A 23,724-nucleotide genomic window follows, 5' to 3' on the forward strand; every position below is an offset into this window, starting at 1 on the left:
TGTGTGAATGATTTTATAAATGATTTTTATGGAATTATACAATTTATAAGATTATATATTATAAAGTTATAAAATTTCTGTAAATGAAAATTTCATGAAGCATCTAATGTCGCAAATAAAAAATTGTGCCATATAATGAAAGATTTACATGCTTTATGTGATGGAATTCGCGTAGATAACACGAATAATCGATGATAGCAGTACGTTTGAACAAGTAATCCTGGTTCACTTTGTGTCTTCGTGACGACAATTACAAAGTTATTGCACATAACGCATCCCGTGCAATAACTGCCTTCGACCAAGCAATTGCATTCTACTTTCTCGTATATTCTCTCTATTGAATTTCGAGCGGAGCGTGCAGGACGTAGCAATGTATATGTGGCGGTAGTAATTGTACGACAAAGTGAACCCAAGGAATGAATATGCAAACAACAATATGCAAACATCAACGAACCGGATGTGAGGAGAAAATAGAAGGAATGTTTTTAGAAAGAAAAGACAGAGAAGAAGAGAATAGAAAATTCAGCCAATATTTGGAAACATGCCGACAGCAGCAGCAGAGAAATAATCTTTACCTGTCTTTAAATGTAATTTTTATGGACATGAAATTTACTCTCAAGAAAGCACATTGTTGCGTACAGTAAATAAAAAAATGCAAAATTGCAAGTTTGGCCAATCCTAAACGTTAGTTAAAAAGTCATTCGTCGAAGTGTTCGGACAGTGTTCGAAGTGTTGGATATCTAATACCATTGCACGCATGTCACACAGACGAATGACTTTTTAACCAATGTTTAGGACTGGCCAAACTTTAAACATTTATACTTAAAAAATTATTTTACGGAAAAAATGGAACGCGCTTTCATTATTTAATTTTTACGCTGTAATAATATTGTCCTCGATTTTTGGAACACCCTGTATATACCTTTGTTGTTATTCCGAAATAGAAACTTATATAATTATTGAGCAATAAGAAATGAATTAAAATATATTAATTAAATATATATTAAGAAGGGCTACAAACCAAGTGAAAACACAAAAATGTAAGTGCAAAGCAAATATATTAGTAAACGCTGAAACAAAGTAAAACAAAAAAAAATAGAAATGATTATAAAATAAACGGCGTTTCGACTCCAATCGGGTCATTATCAATGTTAGGCGTGTAAAAACTTTCAATAAATTAATAGTCTAAACATATTTGAAATAACAACGGCCTATAACTAAAAATTACAAACTACGAAAATAAAAACTTTTGTAATTGTACTAACTTCAGCTGGATGTACAAAAAGGTAGTAAAATAACATACTATGGTTATAGCAACGGTATTAAAAATATTGCTGTTGTATCCAATAGAGATCATCTTTGTAATTGTGCGCAAGATGGTACAGTGAAAACTCGCTATAGACATGTCGCAATACGTTAGTTAATGTATTAAGTTCATATTGATGACAAATAGCTAATAAAATAATCTTCAAATTTTCAATGCTAAGTATTAATAACATCAATCAGAATGTGAAAAAATATAATATCGGTTGTATAAAAATTTGAGATTCAAAAAGCAATCAGTCTTAAAATTAGTTACAATGTTAAATAAAATGATATCAGTCAGAATATAAAAATATTGGTAGAACAAAAGGTTTAAAACTCGAAGTACAGTGTGTCGATATATGTACAGCAATAAGATAAATAAGCAAATTGCGATGGACCTTCCCTGACATCCAAAACGGTAATGAAAATATATTAAAAACTCTAATTTAGCAATGTATGTAACAATGTATCAAGAAGTAAACTGCAAATCTCGTAGTTTCTTTGAAGAAAATACCTGTAGAAGCTTCAGAAGTATCAGCTCTAATTGATATTCTTTAATTTTTTTTAAAAGATTACTTAATATCAAATTTTAATATTGTCATAATTTTATTTAGCTCAATTTTTTATTTTTAATATACTATCAACACAATAGAGAGAGTTAATGCAAGTAGTATACCCCCGTACCTTCTCGGACACAGCCTAGCCTTGGCCTGTGTACAGCCAGCCGCGAACGTATTTGCATACTCGTTCAAACTACATATGTATGTAATACATTCTGCGACCGGATTCAACCTGCAACCTGGTTTTTACTCAATATTGTCGCTCGCACGTGGCCTTTGTGTAAAAATTGCAATTCAAACTTTTGGTTATTTTACACTCTTTTCCACTGCCCCTCAGGGTATCTCTAAATCAATGCGCGCACCAGAATGTTTGTATTACTACTTCAAAAAACTAACAAATAAATACCAGAGCCGTTTAGAGCCATTTTTAATCTTTATAAATCCATCTCTAATCTACTTTTATAAATCCAAGAAACAATTACGGGTCTAATCTTCAGTATATAGGGGAGTTTTTTTTCATTTATCCATCGTATTGATCAATCGTATTATGCACAAATATACCTTTTATGAAGCAAAGCTGCATTTATATATAATACGATTAATCAATTGATAAATTAAAAACCAGCCTTATTTTTCAAATATAAGATAAAACAAACGGACGTGCTTTATGAAAACATATCGTGTAATCAATATCCTATTTGTGAAAATAGAAAAAGTATCTACAGAATTTTCATAAAGGAAAAAGAATTCTATTTCAGATACATGTATGCATGAAATAAGAAAATGTATGATTGAAAATGGATTTTAAAGATAATTTTATTTATTTTTTGTTTATGTGAAATGATGGAAAAAATTTATTGAATACAGCGACCATTGTATAATTTTCTAAAGAGCTTTAAGTGAAAAAAAAGAAAGCGCTGAGCATCAAACATTTAATAGATGTTTTTTAAGCCAGTAAAATAACTAAAGGTAAATGAGAAGCATTCCGTATTTTTAAGATCTAGCATGATACCGGGCTTATATGCTGAAGCGAAACAAAAACACTTTTACCTCGTCGCAGAGAGTTTATTCCGCGCATCGAAAAGAAAAAAAGTAAGGGAAGCGACATATAATACTGAAAAAGAATAAAATATAAATGAAATGACAAATTATGCGCCAGTATGACATACTTACGTATGAAAAGAGTTCTTGTACGTGATCTTTTCTGTGTAGACATATTTCGCATTTAATCGATACACCTGTCTTACATAATTATACTATTGTTGTCGAAATAAATGAAGATAGATGATTGACTTGATTAATATAAGATAGGAACGGTCATTAGATTCTTAAAAGAATGCTGTAGGAATTTAATACCTCTTAAAGCAGATATGTGAAGAATTTGATAATGAATTATGATATGTATTCTTCCAAAGAGAAAGAGAGAGAAGGAGCGCGTTCTATTTGAATTCACTGAAAACTTTTATGATGATCCTGCGGGAGAGCTTTTGAAAAAAGGTGTCGTGCTTTTAATCTCCGTCCATAATTTACATTAACTTTTCTTTATCCTTTCTCTGTTCATACTCAATCGATGCTTTATTCTTATCGCTTCACGCAAAGCGTGTAATTAATAACCGCGACTGGTACGCGTTCGTCCTTTGACGATCCGGGCCAGCGATCCATCGTTCATCATTAATCATCTTCACGCTTACACGGCTGGCAGCCGTATCCGTGCTCTATATATCCTTCTCCCCCCTTCTGTCTCTTTCTCTCTTCCTCTTTTGTATTTCCGTGTAAATATCATTTGCGAGGGTGAAAGATCGCTCGATAAAACGACGGTCACCATTGTCAACTGGTTAGCACTTTTTCGCGTGACAAAACGATTTTGCATTTCCTGCAGTCAACGCTCCTGTTTCGGCAGCGCACGACTGGTCTGACAGAACAGAACGGGGGACGATGACAAGAGCGAGGGGTTGTTTGGAGTTAAAAAAAACGACAAGCGTGAAATTTTCGATAGCGACGGATAAACGACCACCGAGGCGCGTGTTCCCCGCGTAGCGTTGGGATTTACATACTACATTTTCGATTACGGCGTTTAACTTTTTCGTTTGTCAGTCTTGGGGGAGATTTATTGCACGCGCCCGCTCGCGATCGCTTCCGAAGGCGCGATTCCATTTTATCGGATATGTCATTCAGACTCTTCTCTCACATCACGAAGCGCCTCACCAGTCGTGAATTTCTATTCACGTTTTTGGATGCAATTAAAAAACACGACAGTCGGGCATTGTGCCAGTCTGATGGATTTTTAGCTGACAGTCTAGGCCGACTGTGTGTTTAAATTTGCCACGAAAAATGAATTTGCAACGAGAAATGAAATTTAGTAAATCCATTATGAAAGTACGCTGCAACGTCATTGATATCTTCTTGACAAGTATATATTTTTTTTATTGACGTACACCGTTGGATATCAAAGGAGCAATGTCAATCCCTTGAGTTAAAAGCATATTTTATTATTTTTAACTTTCATGTATTAAAATGTAAATTAATCTATTCCTGATTAGTTTCAAAATAAACAAAATCATATTAACACACTTAATAAGTAATAAACTAAATTTGAGTCAAATTTAATATATTTTCGTGAGTTAAATTATTTAACTAAAACGTAGTTAAATTAACGACATATTGAGTAAAACAGTGGCTATAGAAATGATTGAAAACAACTCAAATTGGGTATAATTTGACGTTATGAATTTATTAGCGTATAATATATATGCTATTTAAATCTGTTTAATATTACTAGGAATATTACGAAATTTCGTCTTCGTCTCCATAAATAACACATTTTGCAGAGAAACCCTCAGTAATATTTCCGTCACGCTGTAAATTGGAAGATACGTGTTCCCAGCAAAGTTTCAAATATTTATTAAAGTGATCGTTTTGTGTCTACGTCGTTGCTGACAGCGAAACGGATGATAAAGACACGAAGTGTGCGAAGCGACGTGCCTATGCAATATCCGACTGGAAACTATAACATTGATGCAAACGAAGCATCCTTTCCGTACATACGCTCCTAATTTCAGAGACGTAGTGAGTTCAAACTCAGTCTGCTGCCCATTCGAGATCATCTACGTGCTTGACGTTACCAGGCGTCGCTCGTCTCGTACTGATTCGATTTTGCTGAATATGTTTGGTGTCCGTAACAAATATGTATATACGTACGTGAACAACGGAGAATATCTCGAGGGGCTTTGTTGCAATAATGAATGTGTTGCATTTACCGCTTATAAAAAAAAAACCACAGAATACATTTGCAAAGCGATCATTATATGAATATCCGCGCAATTTCCTATTCTAGAAAATGTGAACATTTTAAAATAAAAAGAAAAAAACAAAAAATAAGGTGTTTCTATTTTGTTATTCATATAATTATGCCGTAATATTTTAATGCATATATTGTTTTAACATTTGTAACGATAGCAAATTTTTTTAACTTTGGCGTTTTATTTTTCTGTTAAGGAAAAGGTTATTATTGCTTTAATTAGCAAGTTATTTAAGTTTTAGTGAAAAGAAAGCTTAGCTTTCAATTATACTATAGTGGATTTTAATTTGAGAAAATTTTAATTAAAGCTGTAATTGGTGGGATATTTACTCTCAAGATTTTATAAAATATTTGAAGTACTTTGATGTGTGGTTTAGAATTCAAGTTCTATGAAAAAATCTGGCCTGGATCTGGCTTAACAAGTCGTATATCATAACATATCACTTTCAGTTTGCGATAAAATTTTTTTCGATAGCAACGCCATTGTGCTTCATTCTAATATATCTATATTGAACGCATTGACTTTCATACGTGAACATAGATTCAATAAAAACTAGAAATTCTAACAAAAATATTCGATATTTTCAAAAAAAAGGTCTTTCTTGCTGCGTTTCTATATTTCTGAAAATTTGTTTTTCCGTTTAATTTTACTCTCTTGTTCGGCATTATTTAACGCAATCAAACGTCTTTGATATAATATGAATGTACTCGATTTGTTGAGCGCTTAGTTTGTTCCATAATTAAATTTACTGTAGTTTCGGTAAAGTTTTCAACACTTTATTTGAAAAGAGGAATAGTTGGTGATCTTCCTTGTACAGTACTTAGCCATCGAAAATGAAAAGTCGTTCAGGTGGAAGACATTTCCATGTAAATCCGCGTCTTACTGCCACTTGTACCACTTTTGGCTTCTGTGTCGACGAGTAGCTCGTAGCGGGGCTTAAACTGATCTCAAAATTCCTTTCATCATTCCATCGACTTACATAAGCTCTTGCGTCAAGCAAGATTGAGAGAACTCCTCGTGCGATACAAAGGTCTTATTAGCGCGTCGCGACGTAGAGACTCGTAAAATTTGTGGATGTCTCCAGTCTTACCAAGGTCTGCACGATATATCTCACTGATAGGACTTTGGGGAACAATTATTGCTATCCTGGTCCCTTCTGCTGTTATTCCAGTCTTCTACACGATGAATTCATTAAAGACTTTATCGCTGCGGCATCCGCTGCGACTTCTGATTTGACAAAAACTTAGAGATCTTTGGTAAGGGGAAATAATACTCGAAGCAATGCACGTGTCAATACACTGATTACCGACAACTTTTTGCAAATCTCAGTAGATTTTTATTTTTATATTCAATAGTTTTTTTGCAAAATTAAGATTAAGAATTAATACAAAACGTTACTATTTTTGGTTTCGCGACGTTTCGAAATAATGTTAAGAAAAAAATATACATATGTTTATTAATTTAAAGTTGCACAGTTTTTCATTAAGAATATTACGTTACTTGATGGAGATTGTAATACAAGCAGCAAAATTGAGATACGGCGCGGAGTTTCACAAGCGTAATATTAAATACTCGCGGTTAATTTATATTTGCTCCATGTACACGTTAACATTTTACTATGCGAGCGGTACAATCTATGTACACAAGTATGACAATTCCAGGATAATAAATTAATGCTCCCTCAAGAGAGCAGCGAAGTGGTAAAAGCCTCGCGCGTCGCAAATTGCTGGTTCTCATTATTATTGCTGCTGACCATGGCTAACATCCTCTATCCTGTATCCCGATGAACGTGGCAGCAGAGCGTTATTATGACGACCCGCGTTAAGCTAATGATAACTATGCTATATGCGCTAACGAGCTTTAGTGTTCCCAAACCTAACTTACTCGGCTATCAAGACGACTGATATCTGTTAATCGCACTAATAAGTTTAATTTTCGTAGACATGACGTAAACTTGTAAAACAACGCCAATAATTGTCGACACAAAATTAGACGATTACGCGATAAGTAATTATTGCATCAATTTGCGTATCCTTGCAATGGCGTATCTTCTTGGAGTATTTCCTTTGTTATATTATTCTCGCTTGTTGTGGTGTTCTAATATATCCACGCAGATTAAAGCTTCGGTGTACCGACTCAAAGTAAATTTAACCCGCATTTACGGCAAGCCGTACCGCGAAATTGGCGTTAAATTACTGTAATTAATTGCCATAAGTAAGCTACACCTTAGTCGTAATGCGTCATTACTGTGTTTCTATACCTAGAAAACTCCGTTATTTCTTTATAAATTAATGATGTAAATTGTAAGTATTAGTACTGAAGTACATCGAGTTGGAATCGCGTGATATGATTAATTAATATTATTAGTTCTTGAACTTCCTTGCATGAGAAAATTGATTTATCTTAAAAAGTTTTGATCTCTTTGTGATCTGTGACAAACCAATAAAAAGTCGCGAAACACAATTTACGTAAATGTACATTATCGTGTTCTTCAATTCGCTAAAATTTTTATATTGATATAACATTTATAAAGAAGTATTGACTGCGTTTAACAGAGAAAACAGCTGTCCAATGTTGTAAAAATTTTTTAACATGATTGGTTTATGCATTTAGATCCAGTGAGAAACTAAGGGCAAGACCAATCATGTTAAAGAATTGTACAACAGTTGCAAAGCTACTTTTTCTGCTGAATACAATATATATGCAGGATTGGAAGTTACTTCATAATATTAACGAGTTACTTTAAAAAAAAATAGCGGTAACGCGATACTTTACAAAAGTAATACGTTCGATTTGTTACTTTTTTTCGTTACTTTTTTGTCATAGTAAAGTATGATTTTAAATTAAAAAATTTTATTTAATAATCAATATTAATAGTGAAAATCACTATTAAAACGTAAAATTCTAAGTTAGTCTATAGCAAGCTTTTCTTTATATTAAACTTTTATATCTAATAAATCTTCGATAATTTTTTATATTAATGTTTTTATTTTTTAATATATGCTTATCTTTAGAAGCTTCGATAATTTACAAATGCAGATTTTATTAAAAATTTTTATTAAACGTTATTTTTAAACAGTAATGTCGTTATTTAGAATAGTGCATTCTTATATTCACTGTCAATATGAAAATTTACAGTTTACGTTACATATATAAGGGAGATCGGGGCCGATTGTCACAGTTTTTGATTATTGATTTTTAGAAAAAAGTGGATGTTGGATTTTGAAATATTATATACGTTACAATATACCTACATTCTTTAGATATTAAAAAAAATATTACTCGTGAATTCATCATATCATAAAAATAAGTTATTTAATTTTAAATGAAGCTGCGAAAATATGACAATTAATCCCGTGTTCTGTGTTGATTGTCACACGTTCTAGGATTGGCAGTAGCATATTTGTTATGGCAACACATATAAAAAACACAATTTTTATTTTAATTCAGTTCTATATTTTGAGAAATAATAGTAATTATAGTACTAACACAAATAAAATAGTTATTTTAATCATAAAATACGTAATTTGTTTTTGTACCATAGTTTCTATATGAAAAATGAAAAAACATATATCTATATGAAATATTCCTCTAAAGATATTAAAATTAATTGTCACCTAACCTCGTCTCATTTTGGTCAATCTACCCCACATAGCCATTTTTAATAAAAGAGATTGTATTCACAAACTTAGTCAGAATAATGATTACTTAATTGTAGCAAAGATCTTCTAAGATATGTCATTTTCTATGAATATAGGGATATTACGATTAATAATGCCAAAGACTTGTTAGACAACAAAATAGGTGATTATAAAAATTTATTCACCAACTTCATTTTCTCAAAAATTGCTATAAATAATATATACAATGCTTGTGGTGCAAACCATTTTACACAACAAATTAATATTATATCAGCTATCTACAGTAAAAAAAAGAGATTTTTCTGCCGTGTCTTGTTTGAGTTATAAGCATTTTGACAATCAACCCCGTACGACAACCAGCCCAGGTCTCCCCTACTACAGATTTTCAGTATTGGCAGTGACTATCAGAATACAGCTTAAGGTATAAAGTACAAAACGTTTTTGGATATTTAAATTTCTATTATAAAATATTTCCATTAAAGCGATCTATTGAATAATTATAAAGATAATAAGGGATTAAAGTAACAATAAAAGTAACGACTAAATTATCTTAAAAATGCAATGACGTTACTGTTATCATTACAGACAGAAAAAAGTGACGATCGTTATCGAAAAAAAGTTACGAAAATGATAATAGCGTTACAGTTATGCATTTACTTCTTAATGTATGTATGAGCGGATATGTATAACAGAATAAATTTCGCAGTCATAAAAATTGATACTCATGTTACTAAACAATTTACTCATTTGTATTGTGGTAATTTTAAAATTACTTCCTATTCGAATGCCATTGTTAATACTGAATATAATATTTTAATATTTTTTGCGTTAAGGAAAATGATGTTTTTCCGCAATACTTCGCGCTTAATGTTACCGCACCAGCGGCAATAGCGATAGAAGCTCACAACAGCATCTTCTCCGCCCCCCACATTTTCTCCGTTCCATTATACGTGGACGCGGGTCATAATGTATTCGCTCGGTTTAAAGCATCATGAGCGTTCCGCGCGCACGAACGCGCCGGTCGCCAGGCGCCAACGCCAAGACCGGGTGTAACCCGTTACGGCATGTACTGCCGCAGAATTGGTGTTAAATTACAATTATTAATTGCAGTAAACAAGCTACATCGCAGTACCCACCACTTCGCTCGCTTATGTAGTCGCGTCATTTGCCTTTAATTCGGTGAACGGGTCGGTGCTATGCGCGCTTCTAGATTATTATACGGAAATTTTCCGGCGAAATGACGGAAATTATTTTAAAACGAGAGCTAGCAAGAGTTCATGAGAGAGGTTCAACGTGTTTTTCTCGCGCAGTGTCTCAGTAAATATCCTACAGGTTAATTTACTAACTGACGTTCTTAGAACAGTGTATTGATCAGCATGAAGAAATTTTCTTGGAACATCTTAGAACTCTCTTAAGTCCTGGGCTCTCTTAAAAGCTTTAGGCTTTTTAAGAAAGAAGGTAAAGATATACGAGACTGAGTAGAAATTAAAAATGCTGATGCTTTTAACTCCTTTTTCAAAAAAATTGAAAAATATTAGTTGAGTATGAATAAACGTAATTTACATCTCTCTCTCTCTCTCTCTCTCTCTCTCTCTCTCTCTCTCTCTCTCTCTGCCGCTGAGGTACAATACCACATATTTGTAGAATTTTACAAGTCTATTATAAAAGCTTTTAAAGTTAAAAGTATAATAAATATTTCTTATTTTTGACATTTTATATTTTAAAATTATAAACACATTCGTGGGAATTCAATATACCGTGTGATCATTAGGATTGTATCTAAACTAAATGGTTATTTTGCAACGAATAGGTTGAAACAAATGAAACGCCATATTGTAGAGAAAATTTCATTTAAGCCATTTACAAGCTAATTTATAAATGCACAAACCAGTTTATAAGTGTCAGCATGTACATATTAATTATCGAAGGAAAAGGATTCAAAGATTAAAAAATTTACCCTTGCAAATTCCATTTCATTAATTTTGTTTGGCTTACTTGCAAAATAATAACCGTTTTATAGTTTAGACGTAATTCTAATCTAGATCACTTTGCACATTTAGGTTTTAATTGGAAAAAAATGTAATCTCAAAAACTATATATCGTGGTTTTGAGGCATATAACACACTTATAGACGATTGCACGATTTTGCATGATTCACAATTGCTGCTCGTAAAATTGTCAATTGATTGATGTCACTTCTCAAAATATCATGTATATCTCCACATTTTACCTCGAAACGTATTTCGCGCGCTCGCTCCACGCAACGGAACTATTTTATGTCGCGAATTCACGAGCATACTCCTAGCGGGGCACGAGGTTTATTGCAAGCGCGGCGACGCACGTGCAATGAAAAATGGGCAGTACCGTGTAAGCACGATAACGATTGCGTATCACTTACAACGATCGGTAGCATTTCATTCCGATTCGATACACAACGTGCGCAAATGCAATGTTATTACTGGTAGGGTATTAACCACTGCGCTCGCATATATCTTGAAGCGGATTTATTTGCCATCACACGCATAACGTTTATGTATACATTTTGATCCGATCGACGCTTATCCTTGCTCTTACGTACATTTAGAACGAGCGCTCTGGAAGCCATCGCATAAATTCGTACGAACTTAGCCTGAATGCAATGCGCGTAGAATGCGCGGAATAGGATGCTACGAGAATTCTTGAAGGGTAAGATGCATCGAACGATCGAACGATTTCGCATTTTCCGCATTTATGCACTCGTAAATGAGCTGTTGAATATATAATAAAATCTAGTCTGCTCGTTGCAGCATCTTTCCGTAATTTCATATAAAAACATGCAAAACTTACTTATATTTTATACCATTAAATAATCATGCAAAACTTATACTTGATATTATCAACTAATTATAAGTTGGACCTATAGTTGGATAGGTCCGGATTTTACTTTTTTTATATAATTTTTTGCTCATGAAACATGCATGACCCTCCGTCTCAAATTTCAGTCAATCGCAGGCTTTTAACGGAAACCAATACCGACGCGGAAATGATTTTATCGCTCTCGTCGTCGACGGATTCTTTCCTTATATCGGCAATCTTGTACAAAACGCGTACCTCTATGTATATTTGATGTGTCATTGATGGAGTCCATTACACAGCGAGCAGACTTTGAAATCTCTTTTTCCGTTCCAGTTCCGAGGTCGGTGTTACGGGAGCAATTTGAGGGCGGTATCGAGCCGGACGAGGCAGTGATGCAAGAGTTCGAGGAAGGATTCGACAGGGCGGACTTCAGGGCTGAATTCAGTCCTAGTCCAAATCTCGAAGGACCGCAGCCGCCACCACGCGACAACGTCTCTAAAAATTTTCCAACCGTTAGCTCATCTCCACCTCGTGCACGGACCAACAACGACGGTGAGTTCTATCTAGCGCATTGCTTTTTCGTTTTATTTAAGATAAGTGCATGTGGTATTATATCAAATTCTACTGCATGTCTTATATGTATGTATGTATATATATATATATATATTTCTAACGTTTTATATTCCATACGAGAGCAAGATAATAATAATAAATCAGTGATACTAAATTACACATTTTAATGCTTAAGTAGGTTTTAAATATTTTCTATATAATTTTATTGTTGTACATGGAGGAAAATTCTTTTTACAAATTTGTTTCTTTTTTCAAAATGGGAAAAATTTAATAATATATTTCTACATTATATATAATATAAAGAATATATAGCAGGGTCAATACAAAAAGTATTCCCACAAATCCACGTGAACGTTCTATTTTATATAATAAAAAGTAAAAAGTAAATTAAAAACAGATTTATTGAAAAATAATATTTATTTTTATAATAATTTAATATTTCGTATTAGTCCTGCTTTTTATTACCTCCTTTTTGGAATAAAATGCAATAAATTCAGGGTGTTTTATATCTATGGTCAAGGCTGTATATGTATATGTACATATATCCTATTACATTACTTTATTCCTGAAAATGTAGCAGAGTTATTTTTGCTCATGCAAAATTTTTTAACAAGTAAACTTAAAAATAATATCTATTTTCCATCTATTCCGCAATAAATATATTCTCTTTATTCCAAGATGTTTTAATTTGTGAATGGCATACGAAATTTTTGTATATATTATATACAAATATTATTATATATTTCTGCATGTTCGTATTTTTGCATGCTTGTTTTTCTCATGATGGATCTGTCTTCGACACACCAACTGACGTGCGTATATATTAGATATTATCAGGCGGAAGTTGCATTCAGGTAATACGCGTGAGTGCTAATGGCGATTAGCTGGCTTCCGTGTCAGGATTATGAAAATTTATTTCGGCAAGTTCTCCGCTCCAGAGCTTTATCCGAGCAGTTGATTAATTCTGCTCATTTATAAATAACCGCGTAATTGTATAATTACAAGCGGGTGACGAGGTAAATTATTATTTCCATGACTAATTAATCCCGGCGCGAGCGCCAGGACATCAACGTGAGGATCCATTTATACTTTACATTTCACTATGTCTACAACTGCGTTATCACGACGTATAACGCATTTTTACATAATAAAATTATCTTCTCATAAATGTGCGTGGAAAAGGAAATAATGGAAAGGTGAAGCCAAAAGCAAATGCTTATAACGCTCGGAACAATAGTATGAACAATAATATAATATTTAATATGTAATATAATAAATTATACTTAAATGACATTTTAACAATTGAACATTCAAATGGAAATTGTTGCTTGAATTTTTTTGTTTTTCTGAGCTGTGCATTAATTTTTTTTTTATAGCGGCGCTAACGAGCGGCACGATAAAGAGGCATATTAAAGTCCATTTTTACGTTTCCATTCTTTTCACAGCAGTCAAGAGACATTTCGACACATTGAAACATTTTTCCGCTTTTTTTTTCCTTCCACTCTCCTTGCATTGCGTGCTGCATAAAACGCGGAAGCAAAGCGTTCGTCTTAGAGTCACTCTCGCTGCCGGAAGTATCCGGATGTACGTAACTTTATATCCTGTATAGTAATGCTCGCAACGAAATTACTTACCAGCTCGATGAAAAGCACGCCCGGGCAGAGCAGCAGTATTCAGCCGCTTTATATTCACTTCGCCTGCAAGCGTTTTCTCTTCTGCTTTTATTTTTCACACGAATTTGCCAGGAGTGTTATGCAGGACTGGCGTTATTAGCATGCAACGAATGCACTTTTACGATCACTTATTAACATCCTCCTCATTAATACTTTCAGCTGCACATAATTTTTTTGTTCGATATTTAAGCCGTGGCGTGTCGCGCCAGTGATACAGCTCGATGCTCGGCCCGCCACGCATCAGTGACGCGGCTCAGTATTTAGGCCAATGCACTCGAATGAGTCATCTCGATATTTATAGTCGGACGCATCTCGAGACGCATTTAAATATTTTCAGTTTGCTACGGCAGAATTTTTTCGCTTTTGTCGTTACACCTAACTCTGTGAAATACCAGAGTTTTGGAGTTATCCATTAGATATTGGATTTCATTGCTAAGACCAACTAATAGAATAAACGGGCCGTTTCATTGGTCGGAAGGGTGAAACCAACTCATTAAAGCTCGGCGAAATTAGGTAAGTCGATCGGTTCAGAAGTTCGGCTTCAAAGATCGCCTGACCGGGCACGGTCCTGTAATTGGATATGCATTCACTTGAACACTCCTTGCTGACACCTTTGCTTCGTGGTCCGTTGAATCATTCGCTATTGCCTTCGGCTATTCACTTCGGTAGCTTCAGCAAAGTGAAAAGCAATACAGAAAGATATGCATTAGAATAGTATAAAGGAAAGGTGCAAAGATAAATAGAGTATAAGAGAATTCATGAAACATCCGTTATTCTATTGAATGGAACATTCAGAATCTGACATTTAATTTTATTGGGTTGCATTTTCACTGACATAAATTATATACGTTAAAAATTTTTATACCTTACCGAGAGAAAGTCAAAATATCTACTTCGGTATCTCTACAATCTTTATGTAATATTCTTGTCTACGTATTTATAGACTAGCTAAAACAGGAATTCAGAAGCACATATCCGAAGATAAAAATACCGATAAAGCTAAATTAGTTCGAAAGCAGATTAAATGTACAATATATATTGGTAATCTATTGTATTCAATTCACGTGTAATATAGATATATGATGGTAATAAAATATCTTAGCGTACATGATATATTGTATATACATATATAATACATTGTTATCACATTTTGGTAAATATGTGTGTTCGGGTAAACGAGAAATTCAATCTCGGGACACAATATCGTACTTCGGGTATTTATATCCTCAAACTATAATTTGAGATGCTAGAATTAATATTAATTAAAGGCGTTGAAGCTTGCGTGGAAACACTGTGAATGAAAAAATATAGTAGGATAAAAATATTAAAAATAAAAGAACTTTTATAGATTGGATAGTTTTAAACATATGACAGAGAAAGGAGAGCTCTTTAAAAGAGTTACTGCATTATAGAGTCCACGCGACCTTTTTCAGTTAATATCCTAGTAGCTGTCAATAACTTTATAAATATCTTCCTTTCTCTAACGTGTTGTTGTTAACCCTTGAGAGCATTCTTTTAATTTTAGAAAATACTGTAGCACACGCGTATCCACATATCACTTAACTACGTACTAGGTAATTATTCAGAAAAAAGAAAAATAAATAAATCTAGATTAAATAGATTTGATAATAAGCATCTGTCAAATGTTGATTAATCTTTTGTTTGCAATATGGATCTTTTTGACATAAGCGAATTTCACTTTCAAATTTTTTCCTCATTTTTGCACAAATTCCAATTTTTATTAAATAGAGGTTTTAACATTTGAGTTAAAAAAACTATTTGGTAATGTAATAGAGGTGTTGAAAAGTAACTCTGAATTTTTCCATATTTTTTAAAATCCTAGAACAGTAAAAAATGGGTTGGATAAGAAAGATCCAAAAGGAAGGAATAAAAATATAATTGTAAATATAGGTTTATATAATGTTTTAAATCGGATTATTAAAATATAGTCTTAGTGATGAGAAAATTTAATGGGAGAAAGACAAATCGTTGACAAATTATACATTATTAACAAATTATTCTTATAATTGTATCAATGACATAAAATGTTGCTAAATTGCACAGTTCACACGATAATATAGGTAGGTATACACTAACTGACTGTAGATTCTAAACGATTTTCCTAAGCGAGAAAGAGGAGGCTCACCGTGCTTCCCCCTCGAGTTTTCGAAGGGTTATTCCAGGTTCCAGTTACGTGGCGCGGTCGGTGGCTTTAATGAGTTCGTCGACGAGGCGTGCATAATGCGATGCGCTAAGAGACCCTCATCTCTCATTGTCTTCACACGGAGACGCCAACGTGTAATGACTGCGCTGCACGCGTCGCTTTGATGCCCGCCATAGATTATTGAAATTACGTTATCGTCTAGCGAAATGAACTTAGGTATGTGAACGACATAATCAACTTAACGAGAAAAATATAATGATGTATCATTAGTGCAGAATGTTATTACGTTTTGGCTTGATAGATATCACATTCCAGTTGTTTTTATATTTCTAAAATATTATAAACATTATAAACGTTATAATCGTATATTATAATAAAATTTTTTATCCTCTGCGAATTCTGAATTTCACCATTTATGCCCGTTTCTATTAATATAGATTAATTTTAATCTCGATTTAATTTACTCTTCATTTTTTTCTAATTTTTAGAACCAGAAAAAGATGAAGAATTGATTAAATTGAGATTAAAATTAAACTAATTAAACTACAATTAACTAAACTATATTGACAGAAACGGACATTAATTAGACTACCTGAGTTGCTAAGAAACGGCATTTTTCAAAGAGTTTTAAAAAATCTGAAAAAATGCTGATATATACTCTTTTAAAATTTAAGAATATAGTTATACAATTATATGATTCAAAGCGTTTTTTTACATTTCTTTGTGCATGTCGAATTTTTGCAAAAGCGATAAAATATTCAAAGTAAAAAAATTGTCTCTGGGTCTTTTCAATTTTCCTTGTGGTCTGCAGAGGATTAAAGACCGGTTGTTTGACCATTAGACAAACTAAGTGACCATATATCTAACAAAAGAGAGTGAACAAAGAAGAAGAACAAAAGAGAGTGAGAGAGAACGAGTAAACTGAGGTTTATCGAAAGATGGAACGACCCAGTCTGAATATCTTGCTTTTAAATATCGAAAGATTTTAAACTAAATCCTTAAATATCTTTAAATGACATACACTGTTAGAGATGTTTTTGAATTTTATTAACATTTAATGTACACTGTTAAAAATTTCATGAAATTTAATATACTTTTAAATTACACAATTTGAATTTATAACGTTACATTAAAAATTTCATGTATTTATAATTGAAGAGTATATTTATGTAATGAAATTTAATGTACTTTTCATAAAATTTTATGAAATTTAATGTACACGTTCATTACATTTAAGTAACTACTATAACTTAGTTTTTAGTTAAATCATTCATTACTTTTAATTTCGTTTAGAACCTTCATTTACATGTAAAGGAAGCATTTCTAACAGCGTATAGTTAATTAAAAGAAATATAGTTTGATGTGGAAATGCAGCAAAAAATATTCAAAACTGTGTTTTTATTCGTGATAATGAAGAGTAAATAAACTATCAGTTTGCAAGATTAATTTCTCGTTAACGTTGATGGGAGAGAAAACAAGAATGTAAAAATTTGAATAAAGGGAAATTGATAAAGTTAATTTAATTTCTAGAGGAAGATAGGCTTAAGGTTATCTCGTGGATTATCTCAAGTAGAAGATAAATTTGTTCGAAATATGGTATAAAAGACGAAGGGTCCTTACCAACGTCGTCGTCCTCGATCAAGGTCCACACGTTCTTCGGTCTTCATCTCCTTCGTTCTCGAGGGAACCCTGGTCACGTGTAAACGCAATCAGACAGCGAGAAGACGATGTTACATATATAAAACTTAACGCTCAGTTCGTTCGTTTAGCGTTTCTACTGATCTGTATAAATTGAGGAGACAGCAAAGATGTCCTAAGGTAAAGAATGACAAATGAGATCGGAACAGAGAGATGGATATACTGTATTAAAGTTTACTATGAAATTTATTATACGTTACGCGAAAGATTTGTGCAACCTGTTCATTAAATAAATATACAGAGATGTATTGAAAATTGCAAGTAGTAAATTACAAGTAGTAGTACGATATCTGAACAATAAAGATGAAACGGTTCGTGAAATTGGCTAATTGTTGTCACGCGAATTCTTTATACATTTTGTAGGTCGAATAACGATAATGTGCGAACGCACGCAAACGTAATTTACAACGCACAAATCATTTTCAGTTATCTCTTTTATTAATCCTTATATTACTATGCCAATTTTAACTCAGAAATTTTCCAATAATGGTTTTACTTGTTACTAAATATTCCGACTACTAAATAATAAAACTAGGTTACTTAATTTTCCAGCAAAATATTGATATGCTTCAATTATATTATTGAAGTATATTAGTATTTTTTCCTGGTTAATATATTTTATTTTGATTCGAATAAAATAGGTCAGCTAGAACCGCACACAATAGAAGTGTGAAATTTGCAACCTTCACTTACTCGAGGTACGAATGTTCACCGAATTTTCAGCGTTGCGAGATCACATTGGAACCGGCCGATTACGCACGAGGTTCCGTACTACAAGACCTCTGAATGGAGTACGTGTCGCCATCAGTGCAATATAATTCAGACTTCTAATTAAAAGAGCGCTCGCACCTGCTCTTTGCTCTCGGCTCTAGTCCGAAATCGTATAATTTCTCAGCCGTACCCGTGAATGTGCGGCGTTCGTTATATTTGGATTCTAAATTGCAACTCCGTTCGAGTACAAAAGAAATCTCACTTTTATAATGGTGACTTTGTGTACGTTCCTGAAAACTATCACTGGTGCAGAAAGCAACGTCGACATCGCTTGCCACCGAGAGGCAATAAGCCCACGCATTCCCGAATCTTATCCAATTCCGTAAGGTCGACAGTCTCTCTCGTCTCTTTTTTCGATTTTTCTTATATACTTTGTCTACTCCTACAAAGTTTCGTCTTATACTTTCGAAATCAATGAATAACTAAACTTGATGTCTTCTCATATAAAAATTTTGATATGTTCTATGTGTATCTAATATGATAAGTTGTATATAACCCAATATATCATTACACCTTTAACTTAATTTCGAAATACTATAACTCAACCTAAGTTCTTCAAAGGTTACCGGTGCTCATTCATGCATGTCAACTTTTATCAACATTAATTGTCATTTTTAATACAAAAAGTTTTTTATTATTTTTCTTTATAATTCTATTAAATTGATGTTCATAATGTGACGAGTTATTATTATTATTGTGCCATTATTTATCTTATTAGTCTTTGACTATTACTGACTGATTATTTTAATTGTTTATACAAGGATTACTTTATTTTTACATTTGTAAATTGTCGATCTGGAATGGAAATTATGTTCGCTGTATTGGTTATCGAACAATTTCCATCCATTCCTGTGATTTCTTCTCATAAAAGGAATTTTCTGCCTCTTAGACGACAGCACAATGGACATCTCTGTATTTCATTTGTGATTATCCAAAGATGGCTTGAAAAGTAAGCCGTTATATTAAATTTTTATTATTAAGATAAATCGTCGTATTTAAATTATTATTGCGTTTCAATAATCGTTCGGTCCATTTGCCTTTTTTTACACATTAATTGTTATTTATTTTTGAATAATAATATAATGAATTTATATAGATGGATATAATTAGACTCAATTGAATAAATCTATGGATATAAAGATTTATGACTTTTTGAGTTAAACACTGGTAGTTCGTGTGTAAATGAATTTATTCGACAAACTCCATTACCATACGTTTCGATCCTCGCTTCGGATCCTTATCAATATATAAAATTCAACAATATATCATTATTCTTCCGGAACGCTAATTACAAACATACATACTTGGATTATTACATGTTAAAAAAGATATTTACCATAATGAAATTCAGTAATCTAATAATCTCATACATATTACAAGTGTGATAGTATATAATTATAATTTAATAACTCTCTCTTACATGATAATATTGAAATTGGAAAAAACGAAGTTATCGTGTGAAATGACGGAACACATCTAAATACAAATGATTTCTGTCCGTTGTCTACTAAACAAAGTAAAGAAAAATTGAAGAGAGGGAAACTCATTGGTCGATAAATAAATATTTATAGTTCTTATGTAACAAATCTAAATATAATGAATTTGTTTTATTATCATCATTTTTATATCTTAGTAACAATGTTTATAAAATTTAAACTTGAAAAGGTAAATATTTAGATAACGTTAAAATGGAACATTCCGTACGTACATTTCGTTTACATTTATCGATACGATGTATAAAAACGTGTCGCCCATCTGCTGCACTTAGTGATCTGTATTGGCGTTTAAAACTTCCGTTAGGATCAATTTTTCCTTTGATCAAGATTTCGTCGGGGTCTTTCTACTCACCATCTACGCAAAAAGGGTTGAAATGGTGATCGTCCATGGGGAAAAGGTTGCGCATCGCGCAGGCGGTGCGGAATATCGGACGCGCTGGATGTGCACCGACCGAGATTAAAGGTGAAAGGGGACGTCGAACTATCGGGGGAAAAAATCTCAGATAAAGTTAATGCCACCTGATAGGCTACGATATGTGAACGATGAAAAACCTATGAACCTGACTTTGCGTCTGGCGAAGTAATCTCACTCTCTCTCTTTCTTTTTCTCATTAGGTCAATTTCAGCATGGATCGCCGGCGACGACACGTTTTACTCGACGGCTTTGCAAACTTTATCAAAGACAGCGTGAATTCTATCGTGCCGTTAATTAAAGATAATGACCTCTCCCCCTATAAGATATAACTGTATCCTTTTACCGTTTGTATCTTTGTCAAATTAGAACAATATTAAACTTTGAATAAATCGTTATATGAATCATTACTGTATTTATATCATATAAGGATAAAGAGAGAAACGTTATTTCTCTTGTAGGAATAATGGAAATACGGATGCGCTGAATGATGAAATAGTCAATATCCTGTTTATACACTTACAAAAATAGAAGCATCAATTGAGACTGAATATCGCAAGCACTTGTCTATATTACAAAAAACAAGCGTTTTAAAAATATTACAAAACTATATCGCGGATATATCAGGCAGATGTACAGAACGTAGTGAAAAGAATTTGAAGATGCATCGGGTGCGCATGGAACTATTGGTGAGAAGATTATATAAATCATGGTCTGACGTCGAAAAGAAAAATCAATTCGAACTTTCTTGCGTCTTATTTTCTTCAGAATGCTGACTAAATTTGACACATTCGATTCCAACTTACCGACTCGGGTGGAACAAAATATTTGTAAAGTTCTTAAGCGCAGACGAATAGCACGTCTCGTAATCTCTCACGGTCGATTAGATCAATGGATTTAATAATTGAGCTTCCCCGTCTAGGCAGAGATAGTGATTAGTAATATCGCGCGAAGAACTGTTCGATATTAAAAATGGAGTTAAATTGACCCGCCGGTAATCGGTATAAGCGGATCGGATTCTTTGATGCACTTTCGCAACTAGAGTCGGAAAATGCAAATTGCATCTCAAATCCTATTAGATGGTAGAAAAGTCAATGCTTACGGAACCGTGTAAGCATTTTAATAGCCGCAAAGAAGATTTATACTTGAATTTTATTATTTTAATTTTCAATTTCAATATACTTGTGTCGGCTAAATAATAATTTATTGTGATCAAAGTAGTTAAGAAAATATTTAAATGTCATAAATCACTTTGTTTTATTGATGTGAAACAAAACGGAGATAAACTTGATGTTTTTAACACAAACATTCTGGATTACGCGCGTAGTAGTTTGATAAAACACATTTAAAACTCTTATTGAAAATTTTATTTAATTTAACAGCAAATTAGAATAATAAATAGATTTAAATAAAACTTTCTCGAATTTTTTGGGAAATTTAATTTCGCACAGAAACTATTTTCACATGTTTATATTAAAGTTATACACGCGGATGTACATTTAAATTTGTGAATTAATACGGAGTTTTTGTCGCATCTAATTCTATGTCTAATTACGCAATAATCCAACAATCAGGCTATTGTTAATTGCTCAAGAATACTCACTTACATCAACATTGACTTTTTGCTAATGATCATTTAAATTTCACTGTTATACGTAACCGCGTAGCGCGATAAACGGATAATGTGTAAATGTTACATTTTAAGCGACAACGAAGAAACCGTCAGAATTGTGTTACCGACACAGACAAATGAGGATCGGCGCATATTTCGTCGTTAGTAAAGATAAGAAACGGCACGTTTCGCGCGTTAGGGCAGCAGCTATTCCCGTACATTAACCAACAAACAATGATAGAACTTAACGTTGAAATTGGATGGCTTTAATCGAGTGGAATGTCTGAGGACAATCTTAAGTTATCGTGTTTCGCCGTTACCTTGACGTAACTAATTAAACTAAATCGTGTTAGCTCATCGTAAGATGGTGCACCCTTGTTTCTCAAGCGCGTAATCTACAATTCTTTACTCAATTCTTCATACTGTAACTGTAATACAGAAAATGCGAGAATGGAGCACAAATAACGAGTCATGTCTTAAATTACAAATGTAAAGTTACATTGTAATTTTTAGTATCATCAAGCGAAATATATCAAGTAGATTTTCAGAGAAAATAGAAAGAGGAAGCAGGAGAAAAAGGAGAAAGAGGAAAAGATAGAAAGAGATAGACATAGGAAACAAGTAAAACGATAATTCTTGCTAAAATCAATGAGACTGAAGAAAGTAGGTTACTGTGGCTCATTAAATATCGTTTGTAAGCTCGCATTGGCAAGCTGTACAGCATGAGTATAATACGGCGCCAGGTAGAACAAAATCGCTTAAGTAAAAGTTACACAGCTTGATGAGAGCTTTCAGGGCACGTAAAACTTTACTTTCCCTTCTATTTACATTTTTAACTTGCTGGCCGACCCAGCGGACTCTATGCCGTGGCCTTTTAACTCTGGCTCTCTAAGATACAGATCCTCTCTTCTCCATCAAAACGGAATAAAATTTGGTTTTATCCTCAGTTCTTTTCTCTTTGTTCACTGCAAAATTTTTCCCCCTAATTTTTACCATTGTAAAATTTATTCTCTACGAAAGAATTATTTTTACAATAATGTAAAAGAGAAGACATTCAATTTTATAATGTAACTTTCAAATTTTAATTACAATTGTATTGTAATTCGAATACATTTATATTGTATTTTGATAAGTTGTACAACCTCGATAGTTTTAATTATGATAAACACAGTCAATAACAGGATATTTAAAAAATTAATAATTATATGTAAAGAATGATTGTAATTTTTTTCAAAGATTTTTATCTCATCTTTTCGAAATTTTTTAAAAGCACATTTTTTTCGAGAAGAAGAAACTGTTTCAGACGCTTTTATTCGTAAATATCATATACCCGATAATAACTAATTTTCTAGTCGTTAAACGAGTTTAACGGAGCAATCGTCAACAACAAAGTCAATGTCAATCAGTTATAATAAAGTCGTACATAGTATTTAGTAAGTTTGGCGACTGTTCTCTCTCACCTCCCAACTAGGTGGAAAGCTGTCGATGCAAAAGCAATTATCGAACAGCTGTCACGACATCAATACCTACCGCGTGAACTATTTTGAAGTGAAACTTTTAAGTTCGTAAAGGGAAATTGTTGATCCTCGTATCGAGTTCTTATCACAAACTTAGCAAACTAACTTAAGCGATGAAATTGGTTAGAATCTTAACTATCATTATGTTAACTACAATAATTTCTTCTT

The 23,724-nt window shown here is 32.9% G+C and overlaps 1 protein-coding gene across 2 annotated transcripts in view; it reads left to right on the forward strand.

Annotated features, from left to right (window-relative positions):
- LOC108770477 (protein eva-1 homolog C) overlaps positions 1-23,724 on the forward strand; it is a 180,193-nt gene that overhangs the window by 145,099 nt on the left and 11,370 nt on the right. For both annotated transcript variants that reach the window (XM_018522100.1, XM_018522101.1), the window contains exon 6: positions 11,974-12,192. In XM_018522100.1, coding sequence (XP_018377602.1) covers positions 11,974-12,192 — 219 coding nt within the window. The remainder of the gene's footprint in view (positions 1-11,973; positions 12,193-23,724) is intronic.

Source organism: Trachymyrmex cornetzi, unplaced genomic scaffold (assembly GCF_001594075.2).
Source record: "Trachymyrmex cornetzi isolate Tcor2-1 unplaced genomic scaffold, Tcor1.1 scaffold127, whole genome shotgun sequence".
NCBI classification, from domain to species: Eukaryota; Metazoa; Arthropoda; class Insecta; order Hymenoptera; family Formicidae; genus Trachymyrmex; species Trachymyrmex cornetzi.